We start from the raw sequence: 19,011 nt of genomic DNA, 5'->3' as shown, positions 1-19,011 counted from the left end.
CCCCCCCCCCCCCCCCCCCCCCCCCTCCAACCGCTGTGCAGTGGTTGCATCCTCCCGGTTTGTCTCACGCAGCCTCTGTCCTCGTTTGCTTTGTTTTATTGTCGCGCTCGTTCTAATTACAACCGGCGCTCGCCTCCGGTGCGGCGCTCTCCAAGCGCTTGGCGGATAGCGGGTGCGAGGGGGTGCAAGAGGCAGAGGGAAATTGTGCCGCAGTCCATCTGTAAGGCGGCGCGCGGGCAGAATGCAAAGTGGGAAGTCCTAATCTCCCCCAGAGCTGTCAATGTCACAGACAAATAGCAAAACTATCAGATGCGGCGGGTTCACGCAGAGGTTAGCGTTCCCAGGTACCCTCCCGCGCGTTCTCTCCTCCTTTCTCTGCTGCCTTGCTAATGAGAATTTGATTTTGCCCTCCACTGGAATCCATTTCTGGAGATGAATGAAGTTGCGATGCCAAGCCCAGGTGGCCTCACTGATTTCTTAGGGAAATAAATGGAGATGGGAGATATGCGGCGGCCCCGCTTGGCGCACACACTTTACGGACTCCCGGAGCCTCTGGGATCCTTGTGTTTAATTGTTGCTCTAATGAGCACTTTAGGCTCATTAACATGCCCTTGTGGACTTATTGGAGGATGTTGACGACGTATCCCTCTTGACGCCGCCGGCCCGAGTCAGCGCCGCGTGTCCGAGCCAAGTGGGCCAGCGGAGCCGTGCCTTTGTTGCCTTTACTCTCGCGCTTTTGACATTTTTGCGTGAATGGACGGGCATTCGAAAAATTCGTTTGGCACATGACAATGTCACGTTTAACAGGAATTACATGAACGTAGTATTTTATTTTTGACCTCTTAAATGTTTTGGATCGAAACTCAGCCTCTTTGGAATTTTCTTTTGCAGATTACAAACCCAATTAAATGTACTTTTGCACTTTACAGAGTTGTTTTAAAATGGGTTTTTCATCATCACCATATTTTAATTGGTGTGCAATGTGGAAAGAACACTAAAACACAATGACAGTCAATCCTCAATTAATTAGCATAGAAACAATTTTTTCTGATCAATTGATTTTTTGGGGGGATTTTTATTATGTAATCTAGAATATTTACATCAAGTTTCTTTGGGTGGCAATTAGCAAAGTGGCTGTGTGTGTGCGTGTGTGTGTGTGTGTGTGCGTGTGTGCGTGTGTGTGTGTGTGTGTGTGTGTGTGTGTGTGTGTGTGTGAGAGAGCGAGAGAATGACGCTGTCCAAAGAATGCCCGCATAAATCATTTATTCAATTCAGTAAATGTGTTTTTTAGAGGATTACAAATACAAATCACCTTTTAAGCGGAGGTGTCATACATTTGTTGTATTAATCGCAGGCGTATTTGAATTTGACATCTCCAAAGTAATCTGAGCTCAATAGAACAGGAAATATTGATGGTAAATTTATGTTTAGATGCTGGTACTCCATGTTAGCTCTTTGTATTAATGTTCCATAAGGGACACATTCAAAGTTATTTACGAAGCTAATAATTACATTGATTTAAGAATAGTGTCAATTCTGTAAAAATTCTGTCCTAATTTTAGGCATGTGTTTTTTTTTTTTTTTTAACAGGTTAATCATATAGAAACATGAAGAGGTCAAATGCATTATTCAAATTAGAATAATTATTCTTTGTCTACTTCAAATATCCAAATAACATTCAAGCATGTTAATCCACGTGAAATTATGTCTCCAGTGGTTTATAAAAAACAATATTGCTGTTTACTAGACTTGTTAGTGTAAGCGACAATAATTGGATGTTGTTTAAAAAGTGAGAGCAGCATTGCTTAAGAACCCCAATAAGAAAACAGGTACTGAGTATTAGTGCCGTATGACGGGAAATAAAAGGAAGTACAAATGGCAGTCACCGTCCGTTTAAGCGTGTTGATTTTTCCCAAAGTGTTTTAGCCTCCAGGTTGGTTTTGACGGCCCCATGTCCCGTTTTTATCGCCCATCCGCCGCCTCTCCTGTGGGCCCCGAACGCCTCCGTTGTTCGTATTTATATTCTCCCCCCCCCCCCTACCGTCCAAGCAGCTGAAAAGCGTCCCTTGCGATTAGAGGATCATTGTATCTGCACTTAAGCATTTGAATGGTGGTTGTAAATCTACAAAAGGGAAATTCAGGGTCACCGTCGACGCCGCTTATGGCCGCCCAGGGGGGAAGCCCGTGTCATGTAGTAAATTTAGCCCCTTAGTGTGCTTCGCGTGTGCTGTGTGTGTCATCTGGAGTTATTCCATCGCTGAGATCAAGAACTTTTGCTCTTTCCAAGTTGTGTGAGGGGAGGAAAAAAAAAAAAAGAATAACAAACACTCATAATGTGAAATTGTGAAAGTATATTCTGCCTACAATGTGCCAAATGGTCATTTGTGGCCTCAAAATACAATTAATTTGTGCCCACGAAATTGGGATTGATGTTTGCATGAAATTTGTGACATCTTGGTAAACAAATGAAGCGCACCTTCACCTGAAACTGCAAATGCAAAATGTTTCTAGAAAAGGTGCACTCCATTTGCTCACCCAGCCGTCCAGGACTGACTCGGATATCAGTCATATTTTCATTTTGTGCCTACAGTTGGTCACAAAATTTGTATTTCACGTGCTCATTGTCCCTAATTCTTGGCCACAAATGAACATTTTATATGCATGTTTTAAATATACTGTGTTGAGACGACAATTTATTTATTTTTTTTCCCCTCCTCCAGTGTTGCGGTCACAAATGGCATCATTGCGGCGATCAAATGGTTATAATGTGCGTGTAAAATATTAATTTGTGTGTTTAGTGTAATTCACTTGAATAATTTAGCGTTTCCGTTAAGCAACTTTCACTATCTTTAGTTTCTTCTCCCTTTGCTTACGCAACTGTTTTACTATTGAATTTTTTGAACATATTACCCCCCACCCCCCATGTCATGTCTAGAGTTTCATATGTAAATGTTACTATGATGATAGGAGAAAAAAAAAATCTTCATGTGTTTAAACTGGCACCGAACGAAATTGCCCAATCGGTTCTGCTTTGTGTCGGGGAGGGGGGGCCTCCGAAGGCTTTTTACCTGCAGAGATTTGTGACCTAATCTGATTGACGCGCCTGATCAAAAAGCCCAGCATAAATTGCCGGTGCCATTAAAGTTGATTAGATGACAACGCAGGCATCTCCCAGGCCTGTCGTAATGCCCCGCATGTTTTGTGTGCATTAGGAGCTTCTAAACACGCTCTCTGTATCGACGACTTTGGTCCTAATCACATCAGGCCGAGGGAGGAGGGAAAAGGGAGGACGCGGTGCCCTTAACCTCAGTGCCTGTCGGTCTGCATGCTCGCTGCAGGGACGCGCCGCAAAGGCCTCCCTTCGGTAATGAGGAAAAATGCGTCAATTTGGCCTGGGCCCGTGCGCAGATTGAGAGCCGGGCGGGTGAAGGTGCACCCACTGAATCCTTTTTCCTAATCAAGGACGCCATCGGAGAGGGTCTGCGGTCGCTCGCTCGCTCCCTTGAATCAGCGGCATTCCTCCCCGCAGCCCCCTCAGGGCCGAGCCGCCTCTCTCTCTGCCTTCTGTTTCACCTCATCAGCAGAGTTCACGCGGGGGTCACGCCCCTCCCCGCCGTCCCCAAAACACTGCATTCAATGCGATACCTCTCGCATCCAAGGACTAAGCACAGCAGAGAGGAAACGTATGACATCTTGATGCCTACCTGCGCTTTGTCACCTCGCGGGCTCATCCCGCTAAGTGCCTAATGCTTGCGCACGCAAAATACACGTCAAAAGCCTTCTATTTATTGGGAACCCCAGATCATTGCCTACTTGTTTGACCGCTTTTGTGGCCCCCCTCTACAGCAAAGTGATTTTTTTTTTTTTCCCCCACAAGTAAGGATGTTTTTAAGTGACCGCTAACATTTAGGACATAATCAGGTACTCTCACAGTCTGTGTTAATAAATTGTTAAGACATGGAAAAAAAAAAAGCAGCTTTACTAAATTTGCATCCTATTACATAATATACATCAACCTGGAGAACAGTGACAACATTTAACTTCCATGTTTGGCGTCCTGCGGCTACAGTGAAAGGGCCTTTTCCTAAGCCCCCCCCCCCCCCCCCCCCCCCCCCCCCCACCTGCTGTGTGAACCGCTGCACTCACACCGTAGCATCCCCATCCTCTTCTGCATCCCCTCATCTGGATCTCTGCTGCTCTGGCGCGTCGTAGCGGGCATCAACGCCGCATTATGACCACCGTTAGTTTTAATGCGACGTATTAGCTGTGCCGCCCGAGCATTTCCTTCCATTCCTGATTGACTTTGGGCTCGACCGGAGTGGATTTTAATGAGAGTAGTCCCCAAGTTCCTCTGCTGCCGCCGTTGCCGCCGCCATCCGTCATCCGTCAGCCTTCAGTCTTCTGAGCTCGTAACGCCACGCTGAGCTGGCGTGAGCAACCAAATGAGAGATGCGGCAAACAGCTGGCTGCCCAATGCGTTGCCGCGTCGACTCTCAATGCCAATGTCGGTCTTTCTGTCTCGATTTAGCCATTTCTGTCACTCGTATCTCGAGCTCTCTGTCTCTGTTTCTCTACCTGTCTGTCTTTATCAATACAAACCTGTCGTTACGTTTATTTATTTATTTATTTATTTTTCTGAGAGCTTTTGTTGCTACTGACTCCACACCGCCTCCATTTAGCAAACACGCCACATCCGTCCGCTTGTCTCTGCGGCTAATTGCGCTCCACTAAATAGTTTATGGGGGAAAGATCGATACGTTCCCATCAAATTAATGTCAATAGCGGAGCTGTGGATGGTGCTAATTAAAACTCAAAAGGGGACGAAAATGAAGTCGTGCTATTGGCCTGAATAATTGATCGAGCAATTTATGATTGGTATGAAAGAGTGCAGCCGTCTGCTCGCAGATTTTTGATGAGGCCTTAATAACATGCATGAGAGAGCAGGGGTGAGTAAAATATGACCCGCGGGCCACATTTGACTCATTGTATTCTGTAATCAGCCCTGTTGAGGCTTAAAATTGAGGGTCTTGGAATATTTTTATTTGTTGCATTCCTTCCGCTGTTTCTCTGCAAATAGCCAAGGATTTACTTTGCAAATCAAAACCCATTTACTCGGATTCTTTTCTATGCGTGCTGCCCCCTTGTGGAATAATTTAAAACAGTCCCATTTTCGTGAGGTGACGTGTGGTCAGGTGACTCAGGAGTCTACTTTGAGCCCAAAAACGTGTGATGTTTATTGACTCAAGCATGTTGCACCTACTTCGCCATTAGTCGGGCTCGACCTCTTGAGACGAATGAAGAGCGAGCAGGCAGACGGATGAGGGGATTAGAAGGCGGGCTGCCGGCGGATAGATGAGGTGGGGGGAGCGTAATGGCCGCCGTTTGTTATGATGGACTGAATCGGGTCCTTTGACAAAGTCGCCCCTTCTCGCAACTCTGTATTTATAGTGTCCGCGGTCAGTCCATCCACAAAGGCGGGATTGTGATACGTTCACGCCTGCGTGACGCGCTCATCTGTCAGAATCGTACACCCGGAATGCAGGAGACATCACAGAGACTCCGGCGAGCTTCCGTAAAGTTTCATCTGCACTTCACGCGGTCCCGACGGCATCACATGCTGCATCCCGAGAAATAAGGCGTGCTTGGTTGCAAACAAAGCATTAGCGTGTTTAAAAAAAAAACCAAAAAAACATGAAACCCATTTAGAAGGAAAATCCACAATTGTTCCCATAGTGTGGCAGCTTTTTCCTTTCACTTTTAAGAGTGAGCTCCAACTGTTTTCGATCGCCGCTTCATCAATTTGGTGCAATTGCATTTAAAAACGACACTGGCTGTAATTCGGCGGCCACCTCCAGATTTCCTTCGCAAGGAAAGCACCGCGTTAACCCTTGGCAGGCTTCCCCACCGGGCGAACGCCGGGTGACGAATGATTGCGGAGGAAGCTGAACTTTGTTTTTGACACGCGGAAACGACACATCACAACCTGACCCCCGAGGCCCACCTTGGGTCAATTTCCCCATTTTTTTTTTTTTCCAGCTGAAGTCTGAAAAAAGACACCAATGTACACATTTTTTTTCCTCCCTCCGGGCGCTTCAATGCTAATATAAACAAGTACTTATTAGCGTGTTTGTCAAGTAGTCATGGATGTAAACATCACATTGAAGATGTGACTTTGCAAATCAAAGGGGTCGAGTCGGTGCAGCGTGAGCAGACGGATGGCTGCAGAGCTCAGCAACACTGTAAATGTATTGATCCCACTTCCCCAAAGCCTCGCGGCCATGTATTTAATCCATAGTGTGGAAGGGCTACATCGCCTTGATGACTCACCTCGGAAATAAAGATCACCCTGGAAGGAACCGGTGCTGAAACAATCACAAGACGAATTAAAAGTTGCAGGCAGCGATGAATGGGCGCTTTTTTTTGGGCCAGCCTTTAAAATAATCATCAAACATTGACACATTCGCCGCCTACATTGGATGGCATGTGCAAAAAAAACAAAAAAAGCTGCAATTGGGCGTCACTCCAGAGGACTTTCTTCGTGTCGGGGCTTGAAATGGCTGCTTCACCCCCCCCCCCCAAAGAAAACTTTTTGTTGAAGTTCGGGCATCAAGTCCCTGAGACTTTTTCAGCATTCCCTGTTATGATAGACATCTCACCCAATTGAGTGTTCATAATTGAAACTGGCATCGGGTGGGGCTGATTGATTGATTTGCTTTTTAAAGCCGAGTTATTCGATTACAACTTTGCTGCCATGGTCCAGCCACATTAGATGATGTTGGCAAAAAAAAAGCTTTGCGATTAGTGTCAGCCATCTGTCTGATTGGGGCTTGCTTTGGACGAATTCCCTAATAGTGGTTCCTTAAAGTGCAAGGCCATCCGGCCATTTTTTTTTTTTTTTTTTTTTTTGTGGTGTGCGACGATCGGGGTTGCTGATTCAAACAAGTCACCCACCTTGCCACCATCGTTTTAAGTCATGCCACGGAATGAATCGCTTTATGACTGTTACTTTATGTTTTCAGACTTTGAGGACATCCCCCTCACAGCCGCTCAAGACCTTGGCAACATCCTGAAGCAGGGTTACTTGGAAAAGAAACGTCGAGGTATCAGTAATGGAGGCCATCTTCTTTTAGCAGCGGAGGTGGGGGGACTTGACTCACATGACTTCGCTCAAGTCAGACTTTAGGACTTGTTTTTTTTTTTTTTGAGTCACGCTGTCAGATTAACTTCTAGTTGCTTTCTAATGGAGAGTGGATGATCCGTTTCATTTTTCATTTGATAACGGTTTTTCCATGCATAAGGGGACTTTGATAGCGTCAATGTCAATCAGGACCCTCCTATTTAAAAATGTGCCTATTATGATGATTTTTCAATTTTTATTTATTTTTGTGGGGGAGCGGGTTTTGCACGTCTGCTTCCCCCCCTGCAGATAAGCAACAGAAAGGCTCGTTTTACATCAACGACTACAGCGTTCAGCTCGTCAACAACCTGAGGAAAGACTCCAAAAGGAACGCCTGCTTCGAGCTGTCTGCTCCCGGACGGAAGACTTACCAGGTTGGTAATTCATGGCCATCAAATCTGATGTGAGGAAATCGATGTGATGCACTTATTGATGCAAAAAAAACGAAATAAATAATAAGAGAGTGTAATGAACTGGTTCCCTCCAAAATGTGACAAACTGCAGATTGAAGTGATAGTTCAGTTTCAAATGAGTATATTTTGGTTTCTCGCCAGTTTACGGCCAGCAGTGCTCAGGAGGCTCGAGAATGGGTCAACTACATCAGCTTTGTGCTCAGAGGTAAGTGGGCGGGATCAATTCATTTTAGTTTATTCACTGGATTTGGGATTTTTTTTTTATGTTGGTCTTTTGGGAGGAATCTGGATTTCAAAATGCATCTCCGCTGCTGTGCACTGCTTGCACTAGAAGCATGACTGCAAACTGTAGAGGAACTGAGTTGCGTAAATTGATGAGCTCATTATGGGGAAGAAATGCTGGCAGGGGGTGGGGGGACGTACTTTTTTTTTTTTTGCTATTAGGAAAAACAAAGCAAATCCCAAAATGAGGGCAGAGCAAAACTTGTCGAAAAACTGAATTTAAGTGACAAATCAGAAAAAAAATCTTCTGAGATTTTAATTTCGCACGCGCGCCATCTGTAATCCCACCTCAAAAATTAAACAAAAACCCATAACTTGCATGTCGCTCTTGTACATGAAGTCGAACCCCCCCGCGTCCCCCTCCTACTGAATTCCAGCTTACAGGAAATTGATTTGTAGCTGTTCTGGTTATCCTCCCGTGACATTGATTTCAGCTCGGACCTGATACCTCGTGGTTGCAGCGGCCCCCGTCGCCCGCAATGAGGCTGCTCGTCCATCTGGAGAGAGCCGGGGGGCCGCCGTGCCCTCCGTCTTGGCTAAAACAGGCTCGGGCTCGGGCCGCGCCACTTGCGGGAAGTAACGGACACGCAGCAGTTTGTCTTGCTTCCTTTTTTTTTTTGGGGGGGACGACAAAATGCAGCCCGATGATGGATGGGCCTCCTCAATTCGAAAAGCCGTACTACATCTTCAACATTTTTTTTTCCTCTCTTAAGAACGGGAGATTAGATAAGATCAAATGTTTCTAATGATCTAATCGAATCATATTGGAAACATATGTTCAGTATTGGGAGAAGCATGTTTAGTGTCGCCGATTTGGACGACCCCGAGACAATATTCGATCCATGTTTGTTATCAATAGAACCAGACTGCTAAGTCCCCCATATTAGAACCATATTTTCAGTACCCATAAAATGTTTTAAAATTTTCAAAAAAAAAAAAAAAAAAAGAAAACTCGACGCCTACGAGTAAACATTTGCTGCATATTTGGACAGAAAAGCGTCAATCATTTTGTCAGTCATTGTCATCGCTTCACAGTAAACATTTGAGACTTTCTGGAAGTGGTTATTAGAGCTTTGTGTGCAAAGATGAACTAATCGGAGCCAGATGGAGCCTGAAATCCAAACACAAGCTCTCTTTTTTTTTTTTTTTTGTGAACATTCCTCTTTCATCAGATCTCAGCTCCAGCACCATTCCCTTTGACGAGGACGAGGATGATGAAGTGGGCGACGACGAGGACGAGGAGGGGACCTACGACGACATTGAAGGGGCGAGCGGCCCGACCCCGCCCTGGCCCGCGGCCGCCGCCGTCACCGCCAACCGGGTGTCCCTCGGTAGCACGGGAAGGCGGGCAGAGGCTGACGAGGACAACGACAGTGACATTTACGAGGTTCTGCCAGGTATGGAGTCTCAACTCGGTTCTGTCGTTCAGAGGCATGCTCGGACATATAGAGCCCTTTTTTAAGTATGGAAAATTGTCCCCACTCAGAATAATATCAAGCGAATTCATTTGTGAATGCTTGTCTGTCTGCGTTTGGCTGCTGACGAGTCCCAACAAGTCCCGAAATGAATGGATAGATTGATCGATACTTCTTTCCTTTGTGTTGCAGCACATCCAATTAGCTGACGTTGCCAGGCAACAAATAGCCTCCCCCGTTTCAGCTCACAAAGTACAGTTTGGGATAAAATTGCCTAGCAACAGCAATTTAGTAGTAATGAAGACCCGTCTGGGATCTTAAAATAGTTTTGCAGCTCTGCCTGTTAAATCTGGCATAGATTGAAGGATTTGGTACATGTTTTAGGACCTTTGACCTTTCTGAACTATATTTTGCGACCCAGAAAACCGAATTTGAACAATTAAAAAAAAAAAAAAATGTTTTACCGTATTAGAACTACATTTTCCATTCACATATTTTTAATACCCAAACGATGCTAGAATGACATTTTAGTCATGAGCACAAGTCAGTGTTTACTAAGTTAGCATTCAAAAAAATAAATAAAAATTACAATTGGATTAGAACCATATGAGTCGTGCTTTCTCTGGCCAAGAAGCACACAAACATTTCACTGCTGACTCGGCAAATGCGGACAGAAGGACATCTTGTGTCCATCATTGTTTGACAATGTCGTGCATGTGTGTGTGTCCACAAATGATAGTTTTAATTAAAACTGCCCAGCAACAGCGGTTTTGTAGAAGTAATGAAGGCCCGTCCGGGAGCTTAAAATAGTTCTGGGTCTCGTCGTGTCAAATCTGGGATAGATTTGAGGGAAAACGTTCCTGCGAGTCTTTGCTAAGGGCACGTGCGGCCTCGTGTCCGGGAGAAGGAGGACAAAAGGCGCGAGCCGATCTTTTCGGGGCCATCGTCCATCACTGCTTCTATTAAATAAGATACATCAAGATTCGGTTTCACTCCCCGAGTACATTACCTTTGCCAAAATCTGCGCTGAGAGGCTGATCAGTCTTGTGTGTGTCACGTCGCCGTTCAAAGCCATCTGGGAGGAGGCACGGGGCCCGACCACAGATGGCGGATCGGATGACGGCCTCTTTCGTTCACATTCTCACCCCGTCACTTATCAATCACCGCGCGCCGCACTTTGCTCCCTCGCAGCCCGCGCGCGCTCATTGCTTTCCCTTCAATTCGTATTTATGGCCGTTTTCATCCTTGCACTTTTCCGGAGAGCTTTTGAAGGAACCCACAAAATCACGTCAGAGCCATAGTCGCACATGTTCACTTTTTCTCCGCATGATACCATTTCGAGTATTGAATCTATTCTCGCCGACACTGAGTACCGGTGTCTCTAGTACTAGTAACACAATGACAAAAATTGTGAACTCTGACCTTTCCTTCTGACGCAGATGATTGTATGCTGATGTGTCAAACTGCCACAGTATAATGCCAACTACTGCCGAGGAGGATTTACTCTCTCAGATTATTATTTTTTGCCTTAAGTATCGATGGATGGTATCGGCAGCCTCTGTAACACATCTGATACCTTAAAATAACACCTGCATCAGCCCGATATGATACCTGCTATCGATATTCGTCTATCCTTGGTGCCAATCGAACCATTTTCAAACCGGTTTATTAGTCCCCAAAGTACCCTGTTAGAACGATATTTTCGTTCCGTTAAACCAAAAAGAAACTTTTTTTTTTGTCCCCCGTGTTTATAATATTCATATAAATAACATCATTTTAGTTTTCTGTTTCGAGGAAAAACTGCTGACTCAGGACAAAGAGACCGCAAAAAAAAAAAAAAAATCCAAACAGCAAAATTGGACTAACAAACTTGTGTCACTCATTGGCATTGTGTGACATTGTAGTGCGTGTATGTTCTTGTGTGTGTGTGTGTGTGTGTGTGTGTGTGTGGGTGTGTGTGTGTGTGTGTGTGTGTGTGTGTGTGTGTGTGTGTGTGTGTGTGTGTGTGCGCGTGCGTGTGTGTGTGTGTGCGTGTGCGTGCCCTTCTCTTCCTGGAAGCACGGGTGCAGCTTGCTGGCAACGGTATAGTGTTGCCTCGCGCTGGCGTGGCTGTCATCCGGCGAGTGTTGACGATGGATGTGCGGAGCAGACGACGGTATCACTGTGTCCCAGCTTAGCCCGCCGGGTGCGACCCCCCCCCCCACCCCCCACCCTCTCTCCATCCACTCCCTCGGCCAATGAGGCTCGGCAACATCCTCTTCTTCGTATTGATCGTCACGTGGGCGGGCAGTCTGCGGCGAGAATCACAATCAACCTGCGCCGCATTCACATGAATCTCACCCTGACTCCATTTTATACATTTTTTTTTTCGTAATGGCTCTTTTATTGTCTCCTTCAATGGATGCACATCAGCAAATGTTAGCATTGAGCCGCGTCACGTTGATGCTCCCTTTTTAATGCCACCGTACAAGGCCGCTCTCCAATCCAAACCGTCGATACTCTCGTTTGTTTGCGATTACGCACAATTGAATGTATGCCGATATTTCAAAGTGGGTGTAAGCATTTGAAGATTTTCATGACTGTTAGTTTTACCTCATATTCCACTGAATTAGATTCCTAGACTATTTATCCTAAAAAGAAAAAAAAAATGCAGTGCTATTTTTCTGCTTTTTGTGCTTTGTATTTAGAAAACTGGCCACTGTTGTCATTGTGGTAAAGATCTCTTGCAAATCATTTAAAACACACCAAATGCAAAACAATGCAACATTACGGAAAGAATGAAAACAAAAAGCCCGCGAATGCCACAGAAATAAATGGGCCATCTTCATTTTCTTAGATGAGGACTTTCCAGATCCTCCCGCCGACTGTTTGGAGTCGCCCAGCAAAGCAGGTGAAAAAAAAAAAAAATCTCAGATCTGATCAATTCGTTTAATGATTTAAAAACAATAATAAATAAAATAAATAATAACACACTTTTGCTTTCCGTTGCGTCCTTAGCAGTTTTGGATTATGCCAACTACTACCAGGCTGTGTGGGACTGCCAGGCTGACGCGCCAGACGAGCTGTCCTTCCGCAGAGGAGACCTCATCTTTATTCTCAGCAAGGTCTGTCCGCACTCGGTCGTGTGTGTCTCGTGTGTTTTATTTTGAAGGCTTGCGCTCGAGCCAACTGTATAAAACATGTCGAAAACGAACTCGAATTAGGCCTACGGTGAATATATCATTTGTTTTCGTCTGTGTCCATTCATTTCGTCCACGTGCCTTCGGGCTTTATTTAAAATGTATTTATTTCCGTATTCGTGTTCAGCCGTCAAGGAGGAGGATGTAATTGTAGTTTACTTTTTTTACACAATACTAAGACTATTTTTCAGATCTTTCACTCAACAAATACCCTGTATAGGAAAATAACTAAAACGAATGCCAAAAAGAAACTAAAAGCATTTAAAAAAAAAAAAAAAGCGAATAATTTGAATTGCGGCTCAACTAGCTGTCAACGTTTGGCCACGCGTGAAAACTAAAAGCATTTAGGCGCACATGGCATTCGCCCGCATCGCTCCGTGCGCCGTGGCTATTAGCGGTGGCATTTTCACTGTCAGACAGCAGTGAAATCCCCTCTTAGAAAGCAATGAAATTCGCTGCAAGAGACCCGTGAAATTTCTTATTATGGCAGCGACATTCCCTACGGAGCTGGTGAGTGCCAGACAACTTGGCGGGGGCGTCGTTCTCCTCACGGGGCTCGACGGCGAAGTGGCACGGCGGCGCTGGGTAATGGTGCCGTTGCTCATTATGGCGGCGCCATCTCGGGGGTTAATCGACACTGCCAGCGGCTTCTCTCTTCCTTCCTTCCTGCTTGGCGTCAACTGCAGGCCGTTCCCCTTCTCCCGTCTCCCTGCAGCACCCCCTTCTGGAAATATGCCCCGCCGTTGGAACCGGCTTGCACTCTCTTACGTCTTGCTCCCCCCTAAAATGATCACCATCGGTGTGTGTGTGTGTGCGCTGTATCTCAATTTGAGGAAATTACGGAAATGCTTCACACAAACACAAAACAAATCATCGATAATGGACGTCTCTTCCAGGGGTTCACCTCAAGCCACCATCCGAAATAAATACGAGGACCGGTTTCATCTTGAAAGTCATAAAACGGCATCGGTAATGATCTCGTACGTGCAAAACAAAGCCGCGCAAGTCTCTCTCATGTCCAAACCGCGCGCGCGACTACACCTTTTAATCAACATTTAAAGACACTTGAGGGGGTTTGCTCTGCGGCTGACGTGCGAGCGGGCGAAAATATGTTGGCAGCTCCTCCTGGCACTGCCAGATGGATGAAACGGGCTTCTGCGGTGACATTTTCAGCCAGTCAGCCGCTGCTGATAAGCTGAAAATGTCAAAACGGCGAACTTACATTTGTCTCTTTGATGTGCTAAATAATAATGCATTTTATTTTGGGCAAAGTCGTAGAAAGCACATGAACCAATATAACACAAATAAAAATAATTGTATATTTATTCGAACCAAAGTACTTGTTTCTGTTTAAAGAGGCCTGTTTTTAAAAGTGACTTAAAGGGCAAGTCAAGTCAAACATTTTCTTAATATGAATTGAGCAGAAAAATTCACCAGTTTTTATCCATCTAAGCAGCGGCCATTTTCACATTAGACCGCTCTGTGCTGTCGACTGAAAATGACAAACCTGCGCCTCAGGGAAAATGTCAAAATGGCCGCTCCCTGAGATGGACAAAAGCGGGTAGATTTTTTTTTTTAATCTTTTTTTTTTTTTTTCATATTCCACAAGCACAAGATTAGTTCTGTATTTAGACATCCATATTTCTGTCCCGAAAAGTTTCGTCAGGATGTAAAAGCATCTGCGAATGGCTGACGTAAACTCCAGCCTCAAGTCAAAGTTCACTTTCATGCGTGTTTTGGACGATGCGCTCGTAAATTGCGTCCAGACAATCTCCTGTTGTCTCCTAAGTGTTTGCTTTGATGACCCGCGTTCGTATAACGCCCCCGCTGAATAGCACCACGCCGATTATAGCCTGGAATCGCCTATTTACTTTAACGAGCCCTCTGGGAGGACTTCCCTGCGTCTCGCGCGAGCCGTCGACTTTTACGGCAGCTTTCCGAAGAACCTTGACCTCTTACGGTGAAATACGGGCCCCGGGCTTGGGACTCTAGTCCGTCGCCTATAAAAACTGGGAGCCACACACGTGAAACGAGCGTAATAAAAGCTCATAAATTGCAAGGCGGATGGGGGGGGGACGTTTGTCCGCGCTGTTATGTCAACACGGAGCATAATTACAAGGTAATAAGGACACGCGCGCTAAGTGCTAAATCAATGCCGCTAACAACGTGTTGCGTTGAAGACTGAGTGTCGGCGCTGCCGAATGGACCCGCGGTTGTCCCGTGGCTGTGAACCGAGCGCAACGTGCCCGTTGTACGCAAGACCCTCGTCCATCATTATTGATCCCTCGCTTACTGTAACGTGTGCACATTTTTACTGTATGCGTGCGTGCGTTGCATGTGCGCGCGCGCGTATCAATGACAAAGTAAATAAATTAGGAAGCTCACAACTCATGTGAACGCCATTAGTTGGGAAGAATTCATCTCTCGGTCGCCATGTTGGCCCGCCGCTGGTCCCTGATGCATGTGACGCGGGTCATGACCAGATCCGTCATGGAGATCTTTAGCGCCGGCATCTCACAGAAGATCAAGTGCGATTTTCATAACGTGTGTCATGACTGTGTGCCGATGTTAAAAAAAAATTAAAATGACATGATACGACACTGGGGGCGGGAATATAGATGTAGCACGCATACAAAATGAAGGCCAGGTTGATGAATAGCACCAATCAACAAATTTTAATGGCATATTTTTCTTGATGATTTTTTTTTTTGCGCTGATTCAGAATCCCCTTTTTTTCTTAGCAAAAATCATCCAGTTTATTAATTTTTTTTTCTCTCTAAAGTTAGATACAAAATGACAAAGTATTCTTAAAAAAGTCAAATGTTGTTCCTCTAATTCATATCTTTATTGCTGTAAAAGTTGAGTGAATAAAAAAAAGTTTGATTTTTTTATTCATCTGTTCTCTGAATTTTATTTTGCCAAATACCAGAATCCACCTAAAAAAAATCCAGATCACTTAAATTAGTATTTTATGTTCTCAAGTCAATATACAAGGAAACACACACAAAATACTTTTTTGTGGCCACAAATTAGTTCCAACGTGCGCAAATAATATAAATTTGTAGCTACAAAGAGGATATAATGTGTGCACAAAATACAAATGAATCCTATTAATGACATTCATTGTATACCTTGTTCATTTATGCCCACAAATTTGTTAGTATAATGTGGACAAAATCTCGTACTTTTGGGCCACAAAAACATAGCTTATGGTCAGAGAGAATGATGCTGATGAGACATTTTTGGCGAGTGGTGGCAGTGACAAGGCAGCGAGTGCAGACAAAAAAAGAGCAAAATTAACAATCGTAATGATAATTTTTTTTTTTTTTTTTTTTAATGTGACCAACAGCCATGAGCGTTTTGGAAGACTTTTTCCTCCAAAAATATCGCTTGGCCACTAATCACTATGATGTAGCCACAAAATGCTCATTTGTGCTCACAAATGAGCACTTTGTGGCAACAAATTAGCATTTATTTTTTAGGCGCGCACGTGATGTCTTGATTGTGGCCCCGGTTTCATTTTTTTTTTTTTCCCCCCCATCATGTCAAGCCTGGGCCACCATAGCCCGCCGCTTCAGCCCCGATTGATTATTGATTTACACGCGGTTCCGCTATTGCTCGAATTTGTCACACTGGCTAAAGGGCTGTTGTTGTTTCACATGTGCCCTTCGCTACAACATCAGCTCGTCCCTGCATTCTGCCCCTCTAATTTATGTGCCCGGCGACGTGGGCTCCACAGGTCAGCTGTCACATTCCAGTATTCCCACGGGCGCTCATGGAGAACGGCGGGATGGACTGGGAGGCGATTTATGGTGCAAACCCGCCTCTCCTACCTCTCCCCGTTTTTTTTTTTTTTTTTCATCGTCGTGTCTCCCCTCTTCCTCAGAGCTGCGGCCAATTGGAGCCCGCGAGGGGCGAGCGGCACCGACCAATGGCGGGCCAGCTCCAAAGTGTCCAGCTGCTTGTCAAAAGAGACGAAAGCGCGTGGACGGCAGCGACACCTGGTGGCGCCTTCCAACAAAATACTCAAAGGGGAATCATGACGTGGAAGGGGGGGAAAAATGGCGGAGTCGTTTTAAGTTGAGAAGATGCAAAAACAAGGAAGCGCACAAACAAAGACACCGACAGAGATTCACATGGACGTGCGGATTATATCGACACAAAAAAGCTTAAGGTAGATACACAAATACACATTTGCATCGAAGGCAGACCAGCGTGCACACAAAAAAACCACATACAGGACGTGTGTGCAGACACACACACCACACACACACACATACCCTGAAGGAAGGGTCTCCAGCAGGTCAAGACACACACAAAAACTCGAACCCAAACTTGAAACCGGCCTTTTTTTTTTTTAAACCCTAAGCCTGGCTTGAAAACACAATTCCCCGACCGCATCCCATTTAAAAGCCCCAACTTTGCAACGCTCTATCGCTGCGTTATTTCGAAACCCTTAACCTCCCTCTGAACCCCAACACTTGGCTCGCAGATCCGATTTTGTGACCGTAACACTTTTCTTGACAGCACTCTTGACTTTTATTGAAATGGATGCCGATGGGAATTTGTCTGCCGCTGTGTATGACAGTCCGCTGGAAAGCTCGCAGGACTGATGCATTGCCCAAAGAGGACATTTCCTGCATTTGCCAGATTAAACCGCGCCCAATAAAAGTACAGTCATTTGAATCGATCAGTGTAAATCGAATCAAATGAAAACGTTCCGTCGAAGCGCGGCTCTTCCCGGGGGCACGCGGCGCCCCACGAATAGCGGAAAAAGGTACCCACGATTATTTCTCAATTGGAATTATCGTTAAGATTAAAATTCCTGAACATGCCGCAAACAACCCAGGCAGGCAAAACTTAACCTCCTCCCTGGCATCCAAACATCTTAGAACAGTCGCCTACTTCTTTGACACCGATGACTAATCGCATGAGCCCATAAGGAACTGTAATTCATAGCTATGACGTCTCGGGGAAAAAAAAAATGCTGCAGAACTGTTATTTCATAAATAGGACAAAATATATTCTATTTTATGATGATGAAAACCTAAAGTGTAAGAGGAAAAAAAAAAACAAAAACAGATTCAGAATCAGCGTCAATCAAAAATTCCCCCAGTACAGTTTATGTGCATTTCAGATGAAAACATTTTGTCAAGAAACTGTTGAAATCTGCTTTCATGGAAGAAATCGGAGATTTTTTTTTTGGACTGTTTCGAGGCTGAAAATTCCCACATACCGAAGCTCTGTTAATGCGAATGTATCAGAATATTTTCTGATTAATTCAGTAATCGATGAGTGACAATTAATCAATGGATTTTGCGAGATCAACTTGCTCACGGCGTTCTTACATATCATACAAACTCGCTCGTAAAAAAAAAATCAAACCCGTTCATGTCGTCTCCCGGGCGCCGTCAAAAGTCAAACGTGGGATACAAAAGAGATGCTGAGGTCGCCCTTTCTTTCCCCTGCTCTGTCACACAGCCATTTAAGGACCCCCGCTGCTATTGTGGCCATAGACACCAAGCAAGACATCCTATTTACCACCCCGAGTCGCAGGGGGTGAGTCTGGGGTCCGGGGTCACGCAGGAGGCAACGGTCACCGTCCGGTCAACTACAGTAGGTCATTTATTCAGGCTGGGGCGAAAGCTCGATCCATTCCGGTTAATTATTATGAATGTAGTGGGGGGGGGGGTAAACAGCAGTCATCATTACAGCCGCTTGGTGGCGTACACAAATGCTCTTTAAATGGCCATTAGCTTAAGCAGCCGCGCGTCGTCCCAAAGCCCCCTCTCCTCTCTCCCCCGGCCCCCCATTTCATCCCGTCGTGCCGAGATCTTCTCCGAGCTTCCCCTTCGTCTTTCCCAACACTTCACCTCACTAATTAAAAGGCCTCTCGGAACAAAGAGCGATGCTAAGTGGCCCTTCGGATGTGCAGAGGTGCGCAAGTGGCGTCCATATTTCTGAAATGCTTCTGCACCTCGTGTTTGGATACACGGTCAGCCGCGGTTTATTGTGGCCGATGAGGTGGCAGAACCATTTATAAAGGCTGAAAATCACGTGTGCGCGCTTTTTTTTAATAGGCATGGGCGTATAATGACACCAGGTGTCAGGGTAATCATGGAGGCTGCTGATTCCAGTCACTGATTAAGACAAAAAAATAAAACATCCTCCTCGGCGGTAGATCGTGCTAACAGTTTGACACCCGAAAGAAAGGTTTTGTGCACAATTTTTTATGACGACAAATGAAATTTAATGTCAAAAATAAATTGGTCCTCAGGATCGGTGATGACTCGGAGTGAAGGCTCGTAATGGTCTGAAAATTGCGGTGCTTAAATGTGTTGAAACAGTTCTTCTTCTTCTTCGAAAGAAATTCAACTTTCGCGAGCAGGCCGCCATCCGGATTGTACCTGATTGCAGGTGAAAGGGGGGGGGCATCTCCCTGCCTGCCTGCCGAAGGCCTCCTCCATGTTTCTTTGTTCGCGTGATGGAGGAAGTGCAGCCTCCCCGAGCGTGGGCTGGGAGGACGACGACAAGGAGGTGTGCGG

General features: G+C 45.4%; 1 protein-coding gene across 1 annotated transcript in view; it reads left to right on the top strand.

The window, feature by feature from the left end:
• Positions 1-19,011, top strand: part of skap1 (src kinase associated phosphoprotein 1) — a 34,142-nt gene that overhangs the window by 8,533 nt on the left and 6,598 nt on the right. The window contains 6 exon segments of the mRNA XM_019887824.1: positions 7,020-7,100; positions 7,328-7,551; positions 7,732-7,795; positions 9,045-9,269; positions 12,124-12,177; positions 12,285-12,391. Of these exon segments, the coding sequence (XP_019743383.1) occupies positions 7,020-7,100; positions 7,328-7,551; positions 7,732-7,795; positions 9,045-9,269; positions 12,124-12,177; positions 12,285-12,391 (755 nt within the window).

The sequence above is a fragment of the Hippocampus comes genome, unplaced genomic scaffold (assembly GCF_001891065.2).
Source record: "Hippocampus comes isolate QL1 unplaced genomic scaffold, H_comes_QL1_v1.1 scaffold416, whole genome shotgun sequence".
NCBI classification, from domain to species: Eukaryota; Metazoa; Chordata; class Actinopteri; order Syngnathiformes; family Syngnathidae; genus Hippocampus; species Hippocampus comes.
Note: the sequence above shows the minus strand (reverse complement) of the source record. Positions and strands in the feature narration are given on the sequence as shown.